General features: G+C 35.7%; 2 protein-coding genes across 2 annotated transcripts in view; one reads left to right on the plus strand and one right to left on the minus strand.

The window, feature by feature from the left end:
- Positions 1-7,755, plus strand: part of LOC150098243 (BOS complex subunit ncln) — a 351,007-nt gene extending 343,252 nt beyond the window's left edge. The window contains exon 14 of the mRNA XM_090406188.1: positions 7,226-7,755. Coding sequence (XP_090262314.1) covers positions 7,226-7,291 — 66 coding nt within the window. The 3' untranslated portion in view covers positions 7,292-7,755. The remainder of the gene's footprint in view (positions 1-7,225) is intronic.
- Positions 7,756-16,761: 9,006 nt separating this feature from the next.
- The window catches only part of LOC150098244 (RIIa domain-containing protein 1-like), a 31,575-nt gene continuing 24,095 nt past the window's right edge, over positions 16,762-24,241 (minus strand). Inside the window, exon 3 of the mRNA XM_090406286.1 lies at positions 16,762-16,819. Within this exon, the coding sequence (XP_090262412.1) occupies positions 16,762-16,819 (58 nt within the window). The remainder of the gene's footprint in view (positions 16,820-24,241) is intronic.

The following is a 24,241-nucleotide window of genomic DNA, read 5'->3' on the forward strand; positions in this document are numbered from 1 at the left end:
TTCTGCTACATGATCTAATCCGCTTAGTTAACATGAAAAAAGCAGTCGATGGCAGTGCTATCAGTAGACCTTACCCAAGCATTCGATAATGTCCGGCATTCCTTTCTATTCCACATCCTCCAGCAAATTGGTGTAGGTAAAAAACTGCTATCTGTTATCAAAGGAGCCTATGCCAATTCAATCACCTGCCTCCTAGTTAATGGGTTCCTGTCAGATCCAGTAAAAATTCAAAAAAGAGTCAAGCAAGGTTGCCCTCTCAGTCCACTGCTCTTTGATTCTTGAACCTTTCTTACAAGTCAACAAGTTCCTTCAACTAAAAAGGAAAATAAGCTATTACCATATGCTGATGATGTAGTCTGAACTTTGAAGGATAATGAGTCCATATATATGTATTTTGGAAAAATTCAGCAAAAGCAGCAGATTAATTATTAATGCAGACAAGACAAAATTAAAAGTTTATGGAAAGTGGGATCTTGGAGGCATTCCTTTTCCTTTTGGACTAACCCAAAGAGAGAAAGAACCCCTCATTATACTTGGAATTCCCTTCTCCACTTTTCCAATATTACCAGTCCAAGAACTTGGAAATGTTAGAAGACTGGAAAATAGGGCCACTCTCCTTTTCTTCTAAAGCCATAGTACTCAAAACCATAATCTTTCCTGCTCAGTTGTACATAATAAATATTAAAGACATCACAGAAGCTGAAGAAAAGCAATTATATAGTAAACCTCTGCAATTTTTTTGGTCCAGCCGATACCAAGAAGTTAAAAAGGAATGTCTTCAACTATAAACGAAGCATGGAGGATTTGGACTTCCAGTCTTAAAATTCTGCTATTTAAGCAATACAGCTTCAAAAATCCATAAAATATTGCAAACTAATCACACATGTGATTAGTTACCTTCTCTGTTACTACCTGGGTTTTCATCTTCCCCTGTTTTGAGTTAATGATTATAAAGGTCCAAAAGCTGAGATTGTTCCTGAATACTACAACACATTGTGCTTAACTCTAAGACTGCTAAAACACTCCGAAATTGATATTCTTTCCATTAAAAATAGTAAAATTTGGTATAAAGAAATCTTTAATCTCTTTCACTGCGAAGTTCCACAGTTGGGTACTGACAATAGTATTTTGTTTCATAACTCGATGAAGTTCCAAGGGTACCCTAACAGGAAGGATCTTGCTTGGAGAATTGCATATGGCCGCCTTCCAGTCAATGCCATCGAATGGAGGTACTTTAACATCGGAGAGCCAATCTGTGACATCTGTTACCAATTGGAAACAGTAGAACATGCATTCTACAGCTGCCTTCTTGCTCTGTACATTTGGAACAGATTATGTAATGTGTTTGGTATTCCACTATTTACAACAGAATAGGTTATTTTATTATAATACCCACAACCTGTCAGCAATGGGAAGAGAATTTCGATTTTTATAATTCATCATCATCATCATCATCAAATTCCTGCCATGTACCCTCAAGGGGTGTACAGGATATGACAGTACTACATGAAAAAATTACATCATTACTAACTTCCTATCTACAATTTTCCTCCAAATCAGTCTGTTACTTGTCAAGACTCCAACATTATCAGATCTTATATTTCTATCGTCTAAGGCACTTTGTACCGTATCAATCCACCTATATCTTGGTCTTCCTCTGGGTCGTTTTCCTGCCAACCTGGCAGAGAACACTTGTTTTGCTAATCTTTCCTCTCCCATTCTATTTAAGTGACCATACCATCTGAGATTAGCTCTGCTAACGCATTCCTGGATGCTGACAATGTCAAGTTCTTTCCTAATATCCTCATTTTTAATATGATATTGCCATTGATGCCATCTGTTCACGCCTCTAATCTTTCTCAGGACTCTCATATCTGCGGTCTCTAGTCTTTGGTCAAGTGTTTTACTTCTGACCCAGCTCTCAGATCCATAAGTTAAAATTGGTTTGAACACAGTCTTGTATACAGCTAATTTAGTGTTCCGACTAATTTCGTTCTTATTCCATATGAATTTATTCAATTGACTTCCCACGATACCAGCTTTGCTGATTCTGTTGTCTATTTCTATATTTAGTTTACCATCTTCAGTAAAAATTGTGCCTAAGTAGCTGAAATGTTTTACTTGTTCCACAGGTTCTCCATTCACAACACAGTTGACCATTTCAATGATTCTGCCTATTTTCATTGTCTTTGTCTTTTTATTGCTGACCTTCATACCATATCTATTACAACAGCTATTCAATTTCGTCAGAGAATCTTGCAGACTTGTAGCGGATTTATTTAGAAGTATAACATCATCCGCATAAAGCAAAGAGCTGACATTAACATCTCCAATTTTGATATCAGGTTTAATACCACATTCCTTCATAATGTGATCCATATAGATAATGAATAACAGAGGGGATAATGTACATCCTTGTCTCACACCAGATTTAACATTAAACCATCTTCCTGTACTTCCTTCAATTCTAACTGCTGACTCACAACTCAAATAAAGACTAAGTATTGCTTGATATAATGCCCCATCGACACCATATAACTGCAGCGTATTGAATAGCTTCTCTCTTGGCACCTTGTCATATGCCTTTTCCAAATCGACAAAACTTAAATACAGATCTTTGTTATATTCCCATGCTTTCTCGACTATTTGTCGTAAAGTGAAGATCTGATCCTGACAGCCTCTATTTGGCCTGAATCCAGCTTGTTCTTCACCAAGCTTTTCTTCCACAATTCTTCTCAACCGTTTCTCAAGTATACTTGCATAGATCTTGCCAGGAACACTCAGTAGGGAAATACCTCTGTAATTCTCACATTCAGTTTTATTTCCCTTTTTATATATGGGTACTATGAGAGCTCTACTCCAATCATCGGGAATTCGTCCCTCTGTCCAGGCTTTCTGAACTATGCAGTGCAGCCACTGTAAGACTCTTATACCACCACATTTCAGCATTATTGGTCGAATATCATCTACTCCTGCTGCCTTTCCACATTTCAAGCCTTTGATGGCTTTTTCTACTTCAAGTATGGATATGTATTCCTGACTGCATGCCTGGTCAGTATTTTTTATCACTGTGCTGTCATCACTGCTTGTTTCATTTAGCAGTTTTTCAAAGTAATTACTCCATACTTCAAGGATATCTTTTTCTCCTGTTTTCATTTCACCTTTATCATCTCTAATTCCTTTTACAGCACTCTTTCCTCCATTCCTAAGCTTCTTCAACAACCTCCAGAATATTTTGCCACCTTCTTGATATTTATTTTCTATATTCTTGCCAAAGTCCTCCCATGACTTTTGTTTAGCTAGTTTTACACACTGTTTAGCTTTCCTACATTTGTCTCTGTATTCTGTAAGAGTAAAAGCTGACTTATTTGCCAGGAACTTTTGATATGCTTTCTTCTTTTCCTTCACTGCCTCTTTAACTTCCTGTGTCCACCAGGGAGTTCTGATTTTTTTATCTTTGCACACAACCTCACCACATGCCTCTCTGGCAGAATCAATCAATGTTTCCTTCAGAGTTTGCCACTGAATCTCCAAGGTTTGATTCCTGTTCTCAAACTCTTTCATTTTCTTTTCAATAATATTTCTGTATTTTATTCTACAGTTCACATCTGAGAGCTGCTCAACTTTTATTCGCTTTAAAACTTTCTTACATGTTATTCTTTTCAATATGAAATTCAATTTTATCCTGCTCAAGACTAAATAGTGATCACTTCTAATTTCAAATCCTCTGTACACTCTGGTGTCCTGCACCAGGGAGAAAACATCACTATCAACAATAACATAGTCAATGAGACTTTTCTTATTCCTAGCCTCTTCTCTCCATGTGAATTTGTGCACATTTTTATGTTGGAACATGGTGTTAGTAATAACCAGTCCATGTCCTGAGCAGAAATCCAACAGATATTTGCCATTATTATTAGCTTTGCTCTTTTCTCCAAATTTTCCCAAAATATTTTTGTATGTCTCACAATCATTTCCTACTCTACTATTTAGATCCCCAACAAGGACCAACTTTTCCTTTTTCATTGTGTCAGTTGCTTTTTCTAAAGCCTCAAAAAAATTCCTCCACTTCTACCTTAGTAGAACCTTCTGTGGGACCATAGGCACAAATAAGTCTCATTGTCCAGTTCCCCATTCTCATATTTGCCCACATTACTCTACTTGAGACTGACTGCCATTCAAGAAGATTAGCCTCGTATTTTGTGTTGAATACTATGGCTACTCCTAATGAATTAAAATACCATTTATGGAAGGCATTCTAGGAGATATCAAATTTATTACTAGATGGTGTTAGGCCACCCACATTATTCAATATTCACCAGGGGGAGATAAAATTCTGTCTGTTCTTGCTATGAAAGGTTTTTTAAATAGTTCCATCCTCTTAATTCAATATAGTCTTATAGTCAATCAGAGGGATGACTGGAGAGCAATCCCAGGCAGAGAAGGCCAACTCAACAAGGCAGTTAACCCAGATGGGACTAACCACCTGGGTGTCAGTCATCTTTGCACTTTAGTTTCAATTGGTCGTTTGGTTGTTTATTTATATGAGATTGGTGAAAAAGGAAAACTGATAGCCTTTGGCTATATGATGATATAAAAGAGCTGAGGCCATTTCTCTCTCTCTCATGCTATCTGTCTTTTTTCTCCTAATACTATCAGGCTCTCTTGCACCCATATACTAACTACCCTAGGCATAATATGAGCAACCCTTTACTTTTTCACCTCAATAAAGGTCGATGCTGGTCTGGGTAGCGATCCTTCCCATAATGCATAGCATTATCCATGTCCGCAAGGAGGTGTGCTTTGCATTATGGGATACTCAGGCAAGTGATGTGAAGTCATACCACCATGACCACAAGTTGCCCCAGTCCTGAAAATACTTCAGGTGAAAAACTTTGTTTGCTTACACTTGGAAAAGGCTTAAGCCAAGTATATAATTTCTTGGTATTTTTAATTTATAGGTGGATTGATACAGTAAAAAGTACCTTAGATGATAGAAATATAAGATCTGATAATGTTGGAGTCTTGACATGTAACAGATTGATTCGGAGAAAAATTGTAGATAGGAAGTTAGTAATGAGGCAAGTTTTTCATGTAGTACTATCATGTCCTGTACACCGCTTGATGAGGGTAGTACATAGCAGGAATTTGATGTTGATGAATTTATGAGTTATTTGTCCTACAGAAGGTTTCTATTATAAGGATACTAAGAAATGGAAGAATATTTCAAGACATTAGAGAAGGAAGCTGATATAATGAAAAAGGAAATGTTGGTCCATGTTGGAGATCTTAATAGCAGAGTAAGAAATGATTACAAGGCATATAGCAATGTTTTGGAAAAATTTGGAGAAAAGAGCAAAACTAATAATAATGGTAAGTGTCTGCTGGATTTCTCTTTAGGACATTGATTAATTCCTGCTAACACCACATTCCAATATTAAAATGTGCACAAATTTACATAAAGGATGCAAGAAATAAAAAAAGTCTCACTGACTATAGTTGATAGTGATGTTTTTCCACTGGTTCAGGACACAAGAATATACAGGGCGTTTGAAATAGGAAATGATTACTATTTAGTTTTGAGCAAGATAAAATTGAATTTCATATTGAAATGATGATGTGTAGATAAAAAGTTTTAAAATTAATTAAAGTTTGGGTAGCTTTCAGAGGTGAACTACACTCAAATAAACAAACATTTCAAGAAATAATAAAAGTTTGAAAACAAGAACTAAGCTTTGGCAATCACTGAAGAAAATATTGATTGACCAGAGAGGCATGTGGTGAGGGTGTCTTAAGGATAGAAAAATCAACTCCATGGAAGTTTAAGAGGCAATCAATGAAAGAAGAAAGCATATGGATAGTTCCTAACAAATAAGTCAGCTTATGCTCTTAGAGAATTTAAGTTTCCTAGATCTGGAAAAGGCATCGTCAAGGTTCAAAGAGGAAAGTTCTTCAAAATGCTAGTTATATGGTGTGGGACATTATGTTGAGCAATACATAGTCTCTATTTACATTGTAAAGTCAGCAGTGGAGGTAGAGGATGATGGTTTGATGTAAAGGGTGCACATTATCTCCAATCTTATTCATTATCAGTATGGATCAGATTATGAAGGAAAGCCATATTAAACCTGATATCAAAATTGGAGATGTTAATCTCAACTCTACTTTTACGCAGGTGATGTTATGTTCCTAAATAAATCCAGAACAAGTCTGCAGGATTCCCTGACCCAATTGTAGAACTGTTGTAATAAATTTTGTATGAAAATCAGCAGTTAAAAAAAAAAAAAAAAAAAAAAAAGACAGACAACAAATAGTCAGCAATTGAAAACTCCTAACTCAAAACACATCCTATAAGACAATTAAAACATAAAACATTTCACATTTCAACTATTTAGGTAAAGTTTTAGTGATGATGGCAAATTAAATATGGAAATAGACAACAGAATTAGTAAAGCTGGGATAGTAGGAAAGTATCTCAATAAATTTATTTGGAATAAGAAAGAAATTAGTCAAAACACTAAGTTAGCTGTATACAAGATCATGTTCAAACCAGTTTTAACTTATGGATCTGAGAGCTGAGTTAGAAATAAAACATTGATCAAAGACTGGAGACCAGAGATATGGGAGTTCTGACAGAGATTAGTGGAGTGAACAGATTCCATCAATGGCAGTATCACATTAAAAATGAGGATATTATGAAAGAACTTGCCTTTGTTAGCATTCAGGAATGTGTTAGTAGCGCTAATCTCAAATGGTATGTTCACTTGAACAGAATAGGAATGAAAAGATTAGTGAAACAAGTGTTCTTTGTCAAGTTGTAAGGAAAACAACTTAGAGGAGAATCAAGATGTAGGTGGATTGATACAGTAAAATAGGGCTTTAGAAAACAGAAATATAAGATCTGCTAATGTCGGAGTCTTGATCGGAAAGTAATGTGTAACTTTTTCATGTAGTACTATCATAATATCCTGTACACCCCCACTGAGGGTAAATATCAGGAATTTGATAATGATGAAATTTTATTTTAAATAAATAAACATAAGAATTTCACAGAACTTCTTTAAATTTGTGTTCATACCATAATTTTAAAAAAAAATACAGAAAATATCTTTGCATCATCTCAATTCATTTCTTTATTTTTTAATTATGCTGAACCAAAATTACTTTATATTTGGATTAAGTGATATCAAGTCTGCATAACCTAATATCGCCTTTTTTTATTTAGAACTTTTACAGGTTGGAAAATTTTCTGAGGCAGACTGCATTACCATCTAAAGCCAAGCAAGGGTGAACAGTTTTTTCCCTCATTATTACAGTTGTTCCAGGATAAGTTGGTAACATCCCAGTAGCTCCAAGCTCAGTATATCAAATGGTTTTGATGAATTGTTCAAGTGATATTAACTAGCTGGGTTGTTAAACAACTAACATTTTGTATGTGTACAAAGCAAGTGCAATGAAAATAATATACAGTTTCAACTTTTCCATTTCTTCACAAAGTGCTTCATGTTACTCATTTGTTGAGATGCCACATATGTTGTCTGTATAGTATTTCACCTTTAAAGCAGTGAAACAACAAATTAAATTAACTTTATATCAAATGTTAGCAATAAAATGGTTCAGCAACATGCAATAGTTATTTATACTTTTAACCAGGAGTGTTAAAAAAATTATAATAAACTAGTTAATAAATACTGTACATTAATTGCACATAATTTATTTCATTGTCAATAAGAAAATAAAAGGCTGAACAACAGGAAGTTTTTTTTGCTCTAATCAGAAAACTTGTCAACTACAATACAGATGTTCTTCTCATATATTTTCAGGAGAAACTTTTGTGTTTTTGTTTTTCAAACATATCTTGTAAATCGCTTCTTGAGAAAAACTCTGAAAACCCAAAAATGCAGCAGAAATTAGTTTCATACAAAAAATTAGAACTTATGCTTATCTACCAGATGTGAATTTAAACCTAATGCATTACTGCTAATAATTAGAAATTTATAGGTTTGTTCAGCATGATCACAAATTTTCATTTTTATTTTCTTTAAGAAACAGAAAAACACAGGAGTTAGCCAATCTCATACAGAGTAGTAGAGTTTTTTCTCCCAGAAACTTAAGTTTTTCATCCTGCATACAAACAAATTGGCCATCAGAACACGCAGTTGTCAGACAAAATATACTGTTGATGGTGGGCAGTAGATGGCATTGTAGTTGTGTGTTGATGAATTTAGTAGTAAGGGAAATGGTGAGTTGTGTTTGGAGTGGAGTATCCTCTCACAATGAGTCTTTGGACTCCTTGGAGGTGTCACACAATAATAATAATAATAGTGTATTTCTATATTCATATTTCTGTATCTGTTGCAATGATTCATGTTGATCTTTCTGGCAAAAACTATGTAGAACCGGAATGAAAATAAATAATTTACTAATAAATTAATTATTTACATATCAACATTTTGCAAGCTCAAGCTCTGATTTAAATTGGGATTTGTGTAGTAGTCTGGCTTTGTTCAGTTGTCTACAGACGGCAGACAGTTTGCATATGCCTGAACAAAAAGAAAAGAACATAAAAAGTATATTCAGTATGTGCAACCTAAAAGCACATGAAAGAATGCCAAGCTACCATACAAATCCCAATTTAAATCACTGGAATCAGGGCCAGATTTAGACTTGCTGAGGCCCTAAGCTATACAAAACCCAGAGGGCCCCCTACTATTTTAAATTACATCAGCTGGTCTTTTTTGTTTTTTTATTTGAGGCCCTAAACTGTAGCTTTTTTAGCATATATGTAAATCCAGCACTGACTGGAATCTTCCTAACCCAGTAGTTTACTTGGTTAGGTTACATTTTACAGAACCCAGTAAACTACTGGGTTCTGTAAAATGTTTCTTCCTAATGTTTTACAGAACCCAGTAGAACTGATTGTGTGATTCTATACAAATGCTGGTATACTTCCTATGCTTTCCACATAACCACTGAAAATCACTGCAAAGAGCACCATAGAAGTGACTGTACTTGCCAAAAGAAAGAGTGAGATGTTTTGGTTTGTTCTTTTGTTATATAAAAAAGCTAGTTTTGAGCAATATAAATAAATAGCTTATTAACTAATACTGTTCAAGCATGTATTTTCAATAACTTCCAACACTTAGCTTGTCCAAAGATAAATCTACCTTTTCAACCTCCCTTTCATTCCATCTACCTCTGTTTTTTAGAACAGCCATTTCAATACTATTTTTGCTAAATACTGTGACCCCTAGATGCTCACTAAACACATCAACAGATTTCTTTTTTCTTGATTATCGCTTGTCTACAGACACAGAGCACTGATATGTTATAGGTTTTGCGACCTCTTGTCATCTGAAATTAATAAATAAAAATTAATGATCATGCAAACACAACTTGCAATGCTGACCTGGTTAGCTAAGTGGATAGCACTCGTGATCTCCATAATGTTGCATCCCACTACAGATATGAATGTTTTTAAATGTCTTTAGCTGGTAGATGAATTTTGTCACCCAGTGTGAAAATATAACAACTAGAGGTGTGAAGTTTTTAAAAGTTTCATGTTTCCTGCTATAAGAGGAGTTTCTGTATGATAAGTTCACATTCTTTTGTGAACAGTATTCACATAAAAAATATCAATAAGAGTGAGATGTTAGTTTGTTCTTTTGTTATATAAAAAATCTAATTTTGAGCAATATTAACTTGAGAAAATTATTTCATGAAAAAATACAAAACCTGTATATTAAGCATACTTCCTTAAATTCACTTGAAATTCGTTATATGAACCCTCAATTGATGTGCTGAGTACTACTTGAAAAATACTACATAAAAAGATTACATCATTACTAACTTGTTATTGACAATCTTCCTCTAAATTAATCTATTTTTTATCGGGATTAAAATGCTGTTAGAGCTTATATTTCAGTATTCTAAGACACTTCTACCTGCATCAATCAACCTAAATCGTTGTCTTCGTCTTGGCGTAAGTGACCATACCAACTGGCCTTAATTTTTCTCAGAACTCTCATATCTGTGGGCAATTTTTGATTAAAAGTTTTTCTTCTAACCCAGTTCTCATATCCATAAGTTAAAGGTTTGAACTTATTCAGTTGACTCCTCTCCACACCAGCTTTGCTTATTCTGTTGTCTATTTCCATATTTAATTCGCTATCTACACAAAAAAACACTGTGTACAAATTGATAAAATGTTTTACTTGTTTTGCAGGTTCCCTTTTGTCGTTTTTATTGATTTTCATACCAAACATATTACTCAATTTAGTTAAAGAATCAATGGTAATAAAGCGATGGTGGGAGAGAGATTAGAATAGCTGCCTGCCAAGCAGTTAACATGGGTTCGATTCCTGGCCATCGCAACTTTTTTGACTTGGCTAACAGCAGATGATGTAGTTACGTGGATTGAATGTGAAGGGTTTAGTATTTTCAGGGAAGATACAGAAGATGGGGGGGGGGGGTACTGCTGATTATAGCAGATGAATTGCAGCCAAAAAGAATAGGAGACAGGTGGGAGGGTGGCTGTTCATTTGAAGCAATCTGGTGTGAGATTAAAGCCAGTTAAAAAATATACAGTTGGTTGTTGCTATAGGCCAGGGAGTTTCACAGATGATCTGGAAGACATGCATTGCCAAATTAGTACAATGAGTGTGCAGGTCAAGTGATTATTGTGGGGACCCAACTATGAAGACACAGACTGGAAGGAAGAAATATCGCATGCCAGGAAGGAAATAGAATATATACGTCTGCTGAGAGATAATTACTTAAGGAAGCATATGATAGGGGTGGGAGAGTATTGGACTTAGTCATAGGATCAGAAGAGCTATCCATAACCAAGGTGACAAGATTGGGTCCAGTTGGTAAAAGTGATCATGTGGTCTTGACTTGGGAGACTGCAAAACATGAGGAATATTCTATCAAGAAGGGGTATTTGTGGAACTACAAAACAGGTGATTATGACATGCTTAGGAAAAAGCTTAAATCTGTACCATGGCATAAAACTCTGCAAGGTAGGGTATGGAATATAGTGAAGGGTTTTAGAGAAAGGTATTAAATTGTATATCTAGGGTAAGGAGGGTTAATCGGGTAGGAGTTAGATGGATGAGTAATATCATTAAGCATGAGCTGCGGAAGAAGAAAATACTGTAGAGAGTATATAAAGAAAAAAGTGACCAGCAAACTCATGAATAGTACAAGGCTGAGGCAAGAAAGGTGACCAGCATGGCAAGGAAGACAAAATCAGATTATGAGAAGAATCTAGATGAGCAGGCCAAAGGAAAGCCCAGTGAGTTCTTTCATTATGTGGCGAGTAGGACGAATGACTATGGAAGATTAACCTTAATGTATGCTGATAGTCATGAGGATACAAAAGCAAATAAAATAACTGAGTTACTGAATGACCAATTTGCAAGAATATATCATACTAGTGAGGTTACTGCTTTGACCTATGTGACAGACACTAATGTGGGAACAGAGGCGGATCATTATATCAGGGCTGGTGGTAAAAGTACTAGAAAAATTGGTAAAAAAAAAAGAGAATTCAAGAATTAGTAGATAAAAATAGGATACTGTATGAGAGTCAACATGGCTTTGTGGAGGGTCGGTCATGTTTTAGTAATTTATTAACTTTTTATAATAGTAACAGCTGAGTTGAATAAAGTAAATGGCTATACAATGATTTTGCAAAGGCATTTGAGAGAATACCACAACATGGAACTCTGTTATGCAAATTAGAACAAATGGGGATGGATATGACACTGGTTAAGTGGATAAGAGGGATACTGCTGAATAGATATCAAAAAGTGGTATATGGAGGGGAAGAATTGAGGCCAAAACAGGTAACTAGTGGTGTGCAGCAAGGATAAAGAATATAAAGAGGGATCTCTGATAATTAATTATCAGAGATCCCTCTTTACATCCTACAAACATCCATAGAGGCACACCACCTAGATAGGACTTTAGTTTCACTCGCCATTGTATTGTATTTGCATGTGTTGTTACAAAAAGTATTTTGTAATCCCTGAAGATGTCTCTGTGACTGAGACGAAATACTGGAAGCATTAAAATTTGGTTTAATCCTGTCTCAGTGTGATAATATTCCATTAAACCTCCAACATGAATGGTTGATGTTACATAAACACATACAAGCATGCTGCACTCATTTTATTATTATTATTATCCTAAAACTGCATGGAGTCACAGACTCATCCAGGAGGCCCCTTTTGTCATACTTTGCCTTAAATGCACTCAAATTATTTGCAGATATCATGCTCTCAGGCAATGCATTCCAATCATGCAAAAAACCTACTTCTCACTCCCTTGCTCACAGCTTCCAGGGATGACCTGGTCTTCTCCCCCAATCTCCAACCATTTTATGAAAAACCTCTTCAACATTAATCCTATAATGACCCCTTACTAACTTGTACGTCTCTATCATATCACCCATCTTCCTCCTATCTCCTAGACTCTGCAAATTGCACTGTCTCAACTTTTCTTCATATTCAACATTCCAGAGATTAGAAACTATTTTGGTCAATTGCTTCTGTATCCTCTCCAACATCTTTTGAAAACTAGGTGACCAAGTCTGTGCACAATAGTCCATATGCCTAATCAGAGTCTTATATAATGGAACCAGAATCTCTTTACTTCAACTTCTACAAATCATTGTCCTCTGCATCATTGCCAGAATTAGTTGTATTATCCTCACAATTTTGGCAATATGTCCTCTAAATTTCAGATCCTTATCTACCATCACCTTAAGATATCTTATTTCCTCAACCTTCAACAATATATCCCCACCAAGAGTAAATTGTGCATCTCATCTTTATTTTCCAAATTTTAATAAAACTTTACATTTTGCAACACTGAACTGGTATCCCTACTCTCATGCCCATTCAAGTCTTCTTGCACAGACACATCTGCTCTACTCTCATGGTTCATCCCAACTTTACATCATCTGCAAGCAGATGTATATCCCCATTCAAATCATCTTCAGTATCATTAGCATGCCAGCCTGGTTGGCTGAGTGGTTAGCTTATATGTTCTACAGCCAAGATGCTGGGGGTTCGAATCCCAATGTGGGCATGGATGTTTGTGATTGTCTGTGAAAATACTTATGGTGATGGTCAGCAGTAGATGTAGTTGGTATAGAAGATGAAGGTAATTGCAGTTCGTTGTAATTGGTGGACTGAGTGGTGGAGATGGAGAGTTGTAGAATAGATGCCCTCTCTCTATGAGTCTTTGGACTCCCTGGAGGTGTCGTGTAATAATAATAATAATAAACAGTAATGGCTCTAAGACAGCCCCTGAGGAACACCACTAGTGACTTTCTTCTTCTGAGATATTGTTCCCTCCCCACCACACACAATTTGTTGATAACTATCAGACAAATCTCCAATCCAATGCACTAGTCTTATAACCAACCCCATTTTTCTAGTTTGACTATCAGCTTATGATGCGGTAATCTATCAAAAGCATCCAATGCTGATGTCACCTTATTGTAATAAGTAAGTACATTACTAAAACATGACCTCCCTTTAGCAAATCTGTGCTGTCCATCAAAAATAATACCGTTGTTGTCAACCCAATTCTGGATCCTGATTCACACCAACCTTTCCAACACTTTAGCCACAACACCTGATACACACAGACTGGCCTATAATTTGATGCCTGAATTCTGTCACTTCTTTTATGAAGTGGTCCAATCTTACCCTCCTTCCACTCCTTTGGAACTTGATCCAATGTAGGACTCATATTAAACAAACGTGTAAGGGCAGATATCATCTCCATGACACATTCCTTCAAAATATGCAGTAATGTATCATCAGGTGTCACAGTTTTATTTTATTAATTAATTACCCATATACCTCTTCCTCACTTACAGTCAGTCTCAGTGGCAGCCAGTGAAAATTTTAAGTTGGGGTGCTGCATATACAAAATAAAATTAAAAAATTATTTTTTTCCTAATCAGTAACCAATTTATTAATAAATTTACATATTAAAAAATTGCTTTATTAAAAATATTTCACCCTCACTACAAACAAACACCAATAATAAAAATTTTGTATCTCAAAGAAATAACGTGCGCAAGCATATGACATACTGCCCAAACGAGCAATGTCAGAATCACTTGTCACGTGCAATGACAAGCGTAAACAAATATCGGCGAGCCTAGCTGCAATTGGCACGATAATTCTCACAGTGCGTTCGATTGCAGTGCATTTGTTTCGTGTAATGTTAATTGAAAAAATATAATTCTTTTCATATTTTCAACAGTGACACTCATCATAATTCAGCCTTGTATCTATAATAAATACATAATTATATGTTATTTTAACAAAAAAAAATAAGATTTACAAAAAATAGTTCACCCTCACCACAAAAACGCACCAATAATAAAAGTTTCGTATCTCACAGAAATAATGCATGCAAGCATATGATATACTGCCCAAACGAGCAGTGTCGGAGTAGTTTTCTATCATCAGTAGCACTCCACCTCCCATCTCTCTTCCAGTGTCAGGATGTCATCCTCTTCCAGCCATGTCTCACTTATTCCAACAATTTTTGGGTGAACAAACTCAATCTATGCAACCATTGATTTCCCTTGTTTCTGATACTTCTAGCATTTGTAACCAACATAACCCTGCAAGAGGATTTGAATAACCTAGACAGATAGGGGATGTCAGTTTAATGCTGCAAAATGTAAGGTCTTGAAGTTTGGGACACATTCGATGGGACGCTGCATACTGTATTGGAGGAGCTATACTGGAGGAAGTAGGGGAGACAAGAGAACTTGGGGGGGGGGGGAGTTAGTGATTGATAGAAACCTGAAATTCAGGGGACATATTGCAAAGGTGGTGAAGGTAACACAGGATTGCTGCAATAATGAGAAGGACGCTAACCATCCTGATTAGACCACACTTAGACTATTGTTCTCAGATTTGGTCCCCAGGATTTGAAGGGGATAAATTAACTGTGAAAAAGGTACAAAGGGGGGGGGGGGAATAACAGATTGTGTCAGGACTGTACAATGTTAGTTATAAGAATCGGCTGAGGGAATGTGGACTGCAGAGTTTGGTGGATAGAAGAAGGGGAGGCAATATGATTGAGACTTTTAAACTGTTGAGTGGTGGTTACAGGGTTGACACTGAGGAGTTCTTTTGCTTGGTTGAAAGCGGGAAGGAGTAATGACAAGGGGCCATCCCTGGAAGTTACGAAAGGAAACTGTGAGCAAGAGGGTGAGGAGTGGTTTCTTTGCATGGAGGGTGGTTGAACCGTAGAATACATTGCCTGATAGAGTGGTGAGAGCAAGAATGGTCAATGAGTTTAAGGAGTGGTATGATAGACTTTGTGTTTCCTAGGTGGGACCTCCCATGATGAGTCTTGACAGACTTTGTGTTTTCTAGGAAGGACCTCCTGAGGAGTCTTTTGACTCTATTCAGGCCTAAATAATAATAACAGCTCATTCCTGGAATAAAGCATTTTGCTGATACCACTTATTAGATATGACTTTTCTATACTTTCCTCGAGCCATTTCTTTTTCTCCTTACTCATCCGAACTGTCTTCAAATCCAACTACTTTCCCTACATTACAGGTCATTTCTCTGTCCGCCTTGAGTTTCCCTATTTGTCTAGTACACTTGTTCTCTCAATTTCTATACTCATGCAACCCACTTCTTCATTCATAAGTACCACTTCAATCTCTCCTTCCTTACTCTTCTGCTTTTTACTTGCTGAGATTCATTCTCTGCACTCATTACCCTCCCTTCCAGGAGTGTCTCCAAATAACTCATGCCAAAACCAGATCAGTTCTTCCTTCAAACTCAATCCATGCATTAACAAACTGCACTTCTTTCTCTTCACACATTTCTTCTATCATTCATAATTCTTCTCTCTGTCTCATCTCATCACTGTCATACTTCTCGACAACCTCCTGATATCCAATTTTAGATTCTCATTGTTCCCAGTCAAGTCTTTTGTTGCTTACTCCTTTGCTCGCTTGCTCATGTCCAATGCCTCAATCACTCTATTCATATTACCTTCAGGAAAACAAACCTTGTGCATCTTCTCATTTATTACACCTCTAATAATCGAACCGCCATATAAAGTCAACTTATGGGTCTTTTGCTACCTTTTTCATATCAACATCATTTGTTTTCGTCTTAACTCTTCCATACATATCTACTATTCTCTTCATTTCACTCTCCATCTGCCTCATCTTCACCAACTCAGCTTTTGAATCTTGTGTCCTTTTTTTTGCTATCATTAACTCTCACTATTTTATCACCAGTCACACACACTTGTTCAGTGTCAGTCCCATTCATCACCTTACCATTAACTGCACTCTGTTTTTCCATGTCATTATTGCCCACTTTATTGTTAATTTCACTCTGTTTTTTAACTTCGCATAAATTATCACTCGCTTTATCATCAACTGAACTTTTTTCCACACTATCATTTCCACACGCTTTCTGAACATTCGCACAATCTTCAGCTGCTGGATCAGTTACGATGCCATATTCCTTATTCATATTTAAACTCATTTATTGTTTATAACTTGTATACATTTTTCAGCAGCTGGTTTTAACTAAGCATGCACAGTACAGAGATGAACCATTGCTTAACAATCTCTACTGCATATGAAGATAGAAAATAGACATTAATTTATTGTGTATATATATATATATATATATATATATATATATAAGTTATGAAATGGATGTATTCAATTTTACACTTAAAAAAAAAAAATTAGAAGTTACCTCTGACAAAGTCATCAATATTACTTGGCTTTTTACAAAATACCTCTCTACAGAAAAAAAAAAAAAAAGAAAGAAAATCAATATTAAGCGGTGACTAATTTTTCTATATGCATGCTGTTGTATAATGTAAGTTATAAATAAATAGCATTTATAAGCATCAGACTAATCAAAGCACAAAAATATTTCAAATTACACTATTGGAGTAACTTCACATTCAGCAGAAAGAATTACAAAGCCTAAATCCTTTTGTTTGAACAAGAACTGGAATTTAATCTTATCATGGCATTAAAAATATGTTGTTTTTTTTAATCAATGAGCTAGCTTATTGAATGTGGAGAAGGTAGGACCCTACTTTCTTCCTATCCACTCTTCTCTCTCTCTCTCTCACATGCACACACAATGTCAGAAAAAACAGACTATGAAAAAGGATCAAGTCTTCTATTATAGTATATAAAATGATAAGTTTATTCTTCAACAGTTATTCATTCTAATATGTGAATGAGAAAAAAAAATGTTATTATTGCTTTTATAAGAGACATTCTGGAAATAATTATATTAAACAGCAGAGCTTTTCTTTATTTGGTTGGTTTATTATTATTATTACACAGACATCTTCACCGAGTCCAAAAACTCATCACAGAAAGTCCAAGCTAACCATTCTAGTTTTTGTTTTAAATAGGTGTGTGATCGACTGAGTTATTTAGTTTGTAAGTAAACCTTGTATTTATTGGTTTAAATATGATACTGTCAGTATGAGGCCAATGATGACAAAGCCCACATTTGAATTATTTGAATTTGTGGGATTTTGTGCAGTGCAGCATGTGTGAGATGTATTGTCATGAAATTAAAGGATATGTGGAAGGAAACTGAAACTGGAAAGAGAGAGAGAGTATATTAAATGTTCGATATACAAAATCGATGTCTATTAGGTGACGAATGGAGCAAATGTAGAGTGGACAGTATTGAAGGTAGGATGGAAAATGTCAAATGTGTGGCCATGGAAAGAGAAAAGAATTAAATGGACGTAAATAAAGAAATAGTCGCTTGAATATTATTCTTCACAGAACAAAGCACAAAATTGAAAAATTGCTGATGTGGCAATAGATTAGCAGAGCTGAGAAGAGAAAGAAGCAGGTGGTCTGAAGTAATAATAAAGACCGAGTGAACAAACAAGAAAAACAAGTTAAGGAGAAAATTATGTATGGAGACTCAATGACCAGGGGAGTACTTAATGAAAGTGTAACAAAATTGTGTTTCTCTGGTGCAAAAATTCACGCTATTAGTTATGCTGTCTGGATTCAAAAAGGTAAGTGAAACAACTAATTGCCTTGGTTAGCACAAACGATTTGAGAGACAAGAAATATTCGATGAGGGAGGAAGTAAAGGAGTTGTTAGATGAAGCAAAACTCAAGAGCAATAAGGTGAAGATGTAAGTATCCTGCCACACTATGACAGAGGCGAACTGAGGAGGAGGGCACTGGTAGTAAATGAATCAATACACAGGTTGCAGAAGGAATGATGTAGGATTTGTGGATCTGTGATCTATGTTTCATGGAAAGATGGATTTGTATAATGATGATGATGATGGACTGCATCTAATTGGTTTTGGTGTTAGGTGTCTAGAGAGAGAACTTTGTTCATTGAGTGTGATGACATGCACTTTCTATAAAGATGCTGCAGTTTCTATATACTAATGCCATAAGTATAAGGAACAAGAGGGAGGGGTTTTGGGCATTGGTTAGGACAACATCGCCAAAAGTTATAGGCATTAGTGAGACTTGGCTAACAGCAAATAATGTTGTTACAGGGATAGAATATGTGAAGGGTTTAGTATTTTCAAGGAAGATATAGAAGATAGGATGGGGGGGAAGGGAGGTGGGTACTGCTGATGATAGTAGATGAACTGCAACCAAAAAGAATAGGAGACATGCAAGAGGGTGGCTGTTCTTTTGAGGCAATCTGGTGTGAGATCAAGGCCTGTAAGACAAAATATTCAGTAGTTGCTGGGGCATATATGATCTGGAAGATATGCATTGGCAAATAAGTACAGGTCGAGTGATTATTATGGCAGACTTCAACTATGAAGATATAGACAGGAAGGAAAAAAGGTCACATGGCAAGAAAGAAATGGATGAGTCAGTAGACTCATCGCAGGAGACCCAAAATATCAAAACAATATCTATCATATCATATAGCAAAAATTGTTAATACAACTAAGAGAATAATGGCAATACTGAAATGAAGCTTAACATGTAAAGATAAGAAAGTCATTTTGCCTCTTTATAAGTCCTTGATAAGACCTCACACTACTGTGTTCATCTTGTTTCCATGTTTTTGTCTGATCCAGCAGAGAGAGTGTAAAAAATGATATCAGGATTGTGGAATACTGATTACGAAGACAGATAACAGATTGAGAATTTGTAGGCTGCAGACACTAGCAAACAGGAGAAGGGGGGGGGGTATGATTAAGACTTACAAACTTCTGAAAGGGTTATACAGAATTTCAGTAGATGGAATTTTTCATTTTATGGAGAGTGGAGAAAGGATGCAAGGGCATCCATGGAAGTTGAGAATGAATGCTGTCAGTCTGAATGCAGGAAGAAAGCGATGACTAGATTTTTCTCTTGTAGAGTAGTGCATGATCGGAATGGATTGCTGTTGAATGTTATTATTATTATTCGTCACGCCTCCAAGGAGTCCGAAGACTCATTGCGGGAGGACTCATCGCTGGATGTTGTGTGTGCAAGTAGTGTAAATGAATTCAAGAACAGGTATGACAACTGGAGTGAATAGTATGGCCTCCCTTGACGAGTTCATGACTTCCTGGAGGTCTCTTTTAAAAATAATAAGGAGAAGAAGAATAGATTAGGAGTGAAAAGCAGGAATTTTGCATATAGAGCATAGGGTAAAGCTGCAAATAAAGTTAAGTAGGTAGTTTATTAGTGGAAACTTTCATGATACATCGTTTTTATTCCATGCAAGTCTGGGAATAATAATTATTATTACTGTTTTTAATAACACCTGTACTTCTAAAATAAAATTTTTGGAATATTTCATTAGTTTGCTATTTAAAATTCTGCTATTTTGTAACAGGAATTTAGTATAATTATACCTCTATAGTTTTTAGGATCACCTCTACTACCTTTGTTAAAAATAGGGATCACAATTGCTTTTTTCCATTCTATTGGGGGATTACTAGTTGAATAGATTTTATTTTAAAATAATAGGAGTCTTTCTTTGAATCTTGTTCCTGCATATTTATATAGTTCTGAACCTAGCTTATCTTCTCCAGGTGATTTTCTGTTTCTTGTTTCTTTCAGGCTGATTTCTAAGTCTTCTTTAGTTATTTCCTTTTTATTTTCATTAAATGTTTGCCAGTTGTCTTTTTAAAATATTTATCTGTCCACAATTCTGTATAGAAATTTAGAAATTCTTCTAATTTCAATTCGTTGTTTAATTTTATGTTTTCTTTAGTATCTGCATTTAAGTGTTTCAAAATCTTATATACATTGGGTCTTATTTTATAAAAATCATGTTCTAAACTAGAGAAAAATTTATTATTATTATTACCCCAAGACTTCATGGAGTCAAAGACTCATCTGGGAGGTCCTTAAGCAGCACGCAGTGAAGAGGCAGCTCTACAAGTGCCGCCATCTTGTGGTCCCTGACCCTATTTGTTCCATGATTCTCTGTCTTTTTCTGACTTCTCTTTTAGCTTATTCTTTTATATTCTATTTCATCTTCTAATTTTTTACTGTTTAACCATTTATGATATGCTTCTTTATTCATTTTGATTATTTCTTTAGTTGTATCATCCCATATCTTCAGTTTTTCCTTTTATTGAATTTTTTAGTCTTTCCTAAACATTCATTTGCTGCTGCATTTAGTATCGTTTTTATATTAAGCCATTCTATTTCTATTTCTTCATTTTGTTTTATTTTATCTAGATATTGGTTAATTCTTTGTTCATATAACCATTGTATATTTGTGTCGTTTAATAGTCTAGTTTTATAAACAAATGTTTTAAATTTTCTTTCTGTTCTTGTTACTTGTAGACATTTAGGTGGTAATCTTAATTTTTATTTTAACGAGGAAGTGGTCACTACTTATTTCATATCCTCTGTGACCTCTAACATCTAACGAAAACTTTGATGTCTTTTCATCAGAAAAATCAAAAATTCAGCTAACGCCTTTTTATTCCCATATAGGGAGTACACGAGGCCGTTTAGCTCTATCTAACTTTTGGAGACTGAGTGGGCGGTTCAATCTCCACTGGTACTCAATCAGAGATAGCTGGCCCACGGCTATCATTAATTAAGTGGCATGCAATGAAGAGGAGGCTCAACAAGTGTCGCCATCTCGTGGTCTCTAACCCTAACACAATATATTTAATGTCTGAAATAGTGTGGGTTCTAGTTGATTTTCTTGAGTAGTTCAGCCACAGTCTTTTCATTCATTATTTTTAGGTTATTATAAACTACAAAGTCAATCAATTTTTTACCATTTCTGTTTAGAGTATGTTCTCCATATATTCCTATATTTTTATTAATTTTCATGTTTCCAATTCTTGCATTTAAGTCTCCTGCTAAAATTACATAATCATTTTTATCTATTTTATTATATATATTTTGTAGCTGATTATAAAATTCAATATTTTACAAGTTTTTACATAACACCTTTTGCCTAAAATTAATAATAGAGAAAAGAAGAGAATACAATTTAGAAACACATATTGCATTTCACAAAATTAAAAGAAGCATTTTATTTAAAATATTAAAAGAAAGATAAATACCAAATAATATCCTAAAAGCTATCATAAGTATATATGAACATAAACAAATACAAATAAGATTAAATCATGAGCTATCATATACGAAAGAGATAAACCAAGGGTTCCGACAGGGATGTCCCCTCTCAGCAACTCTTTAATATTTACCTAAATGAAATAATAATAAAATAAAATAAAAATTTCAATCAAGGCATTAAACTTTCCCCTACTATGAACTTAAACACTCTCCTTTTTGCTGATGATCATATAATAATAATTATTATTATTATATATGTGTATCTCCATGGGGTCAGTAGACTCATCGCGGGAGACCCAATATCTATCATACCTCTTCTTGAACTCATTTACAGACGAAGCATTCACAACTGAGTCAGGTAATGCATTCCATTCATTCACCAGTCTCCAAGCAAAAAATCTAGTTTTCACCCCCTTGTTAATCACACTTTTCCTTAATTTCCAGGGATGACCTCTTGTTCTTCCATCACTTCACACAGCTGAAATATTTCCCTTGCATCAATCTTATAAAAACCTTTAAGTAATTCAAATGTTTCTATCATATCTCCTCTTCTCTGCCTATCAACTAACCCTTGTAATCCACAAGCTCTCAATCTATCAATGTAGGGAGCATTTTTTACACCACTCACCAACTTAGTTACTCTCCTCTGAGCCCTCCCCACCAATTCCTCATCTCCAAGGAATCAAGGCGACCAACTTGAGCACAATAATCCAAATGTGGAAGTATCAACGCTTTATAAAGGGGAATAATAACCTCTTTATCTCTGGATGTTAGTGTGTTCTTCAATAACCAAGTAATCCTATGTGCAATCTTCAACACCTTAGCAATGTGTCCTCTGAACTTCAATTCCCTATCCACTAATACCCCCAGGTCTCTAGCTTCATCAATCTCTTGGAGTACCGTTCCATCAATGTCGTAGACAGCTGGAAATCTTTTAACCACAAAATGCATAACTTTACACTTTTCCAGATTGAACTGACACCCATTACCTTTTGTCCATTTTGCCAGCTTATTTAAATCATCCTGCAAACTCTCAACATCGGCTTGATTTCTTATTGCGCTTCCCAACTTTGCATCATCAGCAAACAACTGAACACCTCCCTTCAAGTCATTGCCTATATCATTTATGCACAAATTAAACAATTACGGCCCAAGCACAGAGCCCTGAGGCACACCACTGGTCACCTGCTTCATCCTGGACTCTGCCCCTCCATACACTACTTTCTGGTATCTCTCCATAAGCCAATCTCTTATCCATAACACCAGTTTAGTATCCACCCTATTTGTTCTAATTTACGCAACAGTATTTCATGGGGTATCCTGTCAAAAGCGTTTGCAAAATCAAGAAGTATCACTGTATAGCCATTCCCCCTGTCCAACTCAGATGTCACTCTATTATAAAAAGTTAATAAATTGTTAAGGCAGGACTGACCTTTAACAAAACCATGTGGGCCCTTATAGAGTATCATATTCTGATGCACCCAATCCTGAATTCTGACCTTAACCAACTTTTCCAGTACTTTTACCACCACTCCCAAGATGGTAATTGGTCTGTAATTTACAACCACAGTCTTGGAGCCTTCTTTATGCAAAGGAACTATTTTGCCTTCCTTCCACTCCCTAAGGACCATACTAGAGTTCAAACTCAAGTTAAATAACCAAGTAAGAAGAATTGACAATTCCCTTGCACATTCGCATAACACCCGAGCTGATATTCCATCTAAACCAAGAGCAGTGTTTGCATTTAAATTCTGCAATATTCTAAGTACCTCTGTTTCATTAACTTGAATTCTCACATCAGTTATTGCTACAGGTACAGAGATATCCTCACTTGGGTGATAGACTTTTGAAAAAGTGCTCACTCAGTAACTCTACTATTACATCTGATTTGGTTACCTTGATACCATTGGCACCCACTAAGGTTATCCTTCCAAAGTCATGCTTCCTTTTACTTGCCATGTAGTGAAAAAATTCTTTGGAATTACTCCTGATCTTCTTAGCTAAGGTCTTCTCATAATCGGAGTTTGCTTTGCTTACTATGCTGGTAACCTTCCTAGCCTGAGCTTTGTACTGCTCATGAGTGTACTGATCACCTTTCTCCTTGTAAATTCTCTATAACGTTTTCTTTTTTTGTAGATCAAGCCTGATACTACTACTCGTCCATCTAACGCCTACCTTGTTAATCTTCCTAACCATAGGAATACATTCTGATATTGCCTCCCTCAGATGCCCGCTGATTTTATCCCATGCACTGCTGACTTCTTTCCTCTGCAATATTTTCTGCCATGGGATGGCTGTAAGCTCGCTCTGAAGCTTGTTACAGTTACCTGACCTGTAGTTCCGAATATACCCCTTTTTAAGAGAGAAATCCACAAATTCTGCAACCTCCCCAAGTCAATATACTACATGATCGCTCTCACCAATTGAAGGTAACGAGGACACCTTTCTTATGCATATGCTTTCTGAACCTATAATCAGATCCAACACCCTTACACCACGAGTCCCTTCAGTTATGTGCTGTTTCAAGTAATTATCTCTTAGAAGGTGTATGAATTCCAATTCCCTTTTGCCATGTGATAATTCCTCCTTCCAATCGATATCACCACAATTAAAATCCCCCATAATAATCACTAATTTCCCTGCACTCATTGCACTAATTTGCTG

The sequence above is a fragment of the Typopeltis vanoorti genome, chromosome 16, assembly GCF_054136105.1.
Source record: "Typopeltis vanoorti isolate ZY-2024b chromosome 16, IOZ_Tvanoo_1.0, whole genome shotgun sequence".
Classification (NCBI taxonomy): Eukaryota; Metazoa; Arthropoda; class Arachnida; order Uropygi; family Thelyphonidae; genus Typopeltis; species Typopeltis vanoorti.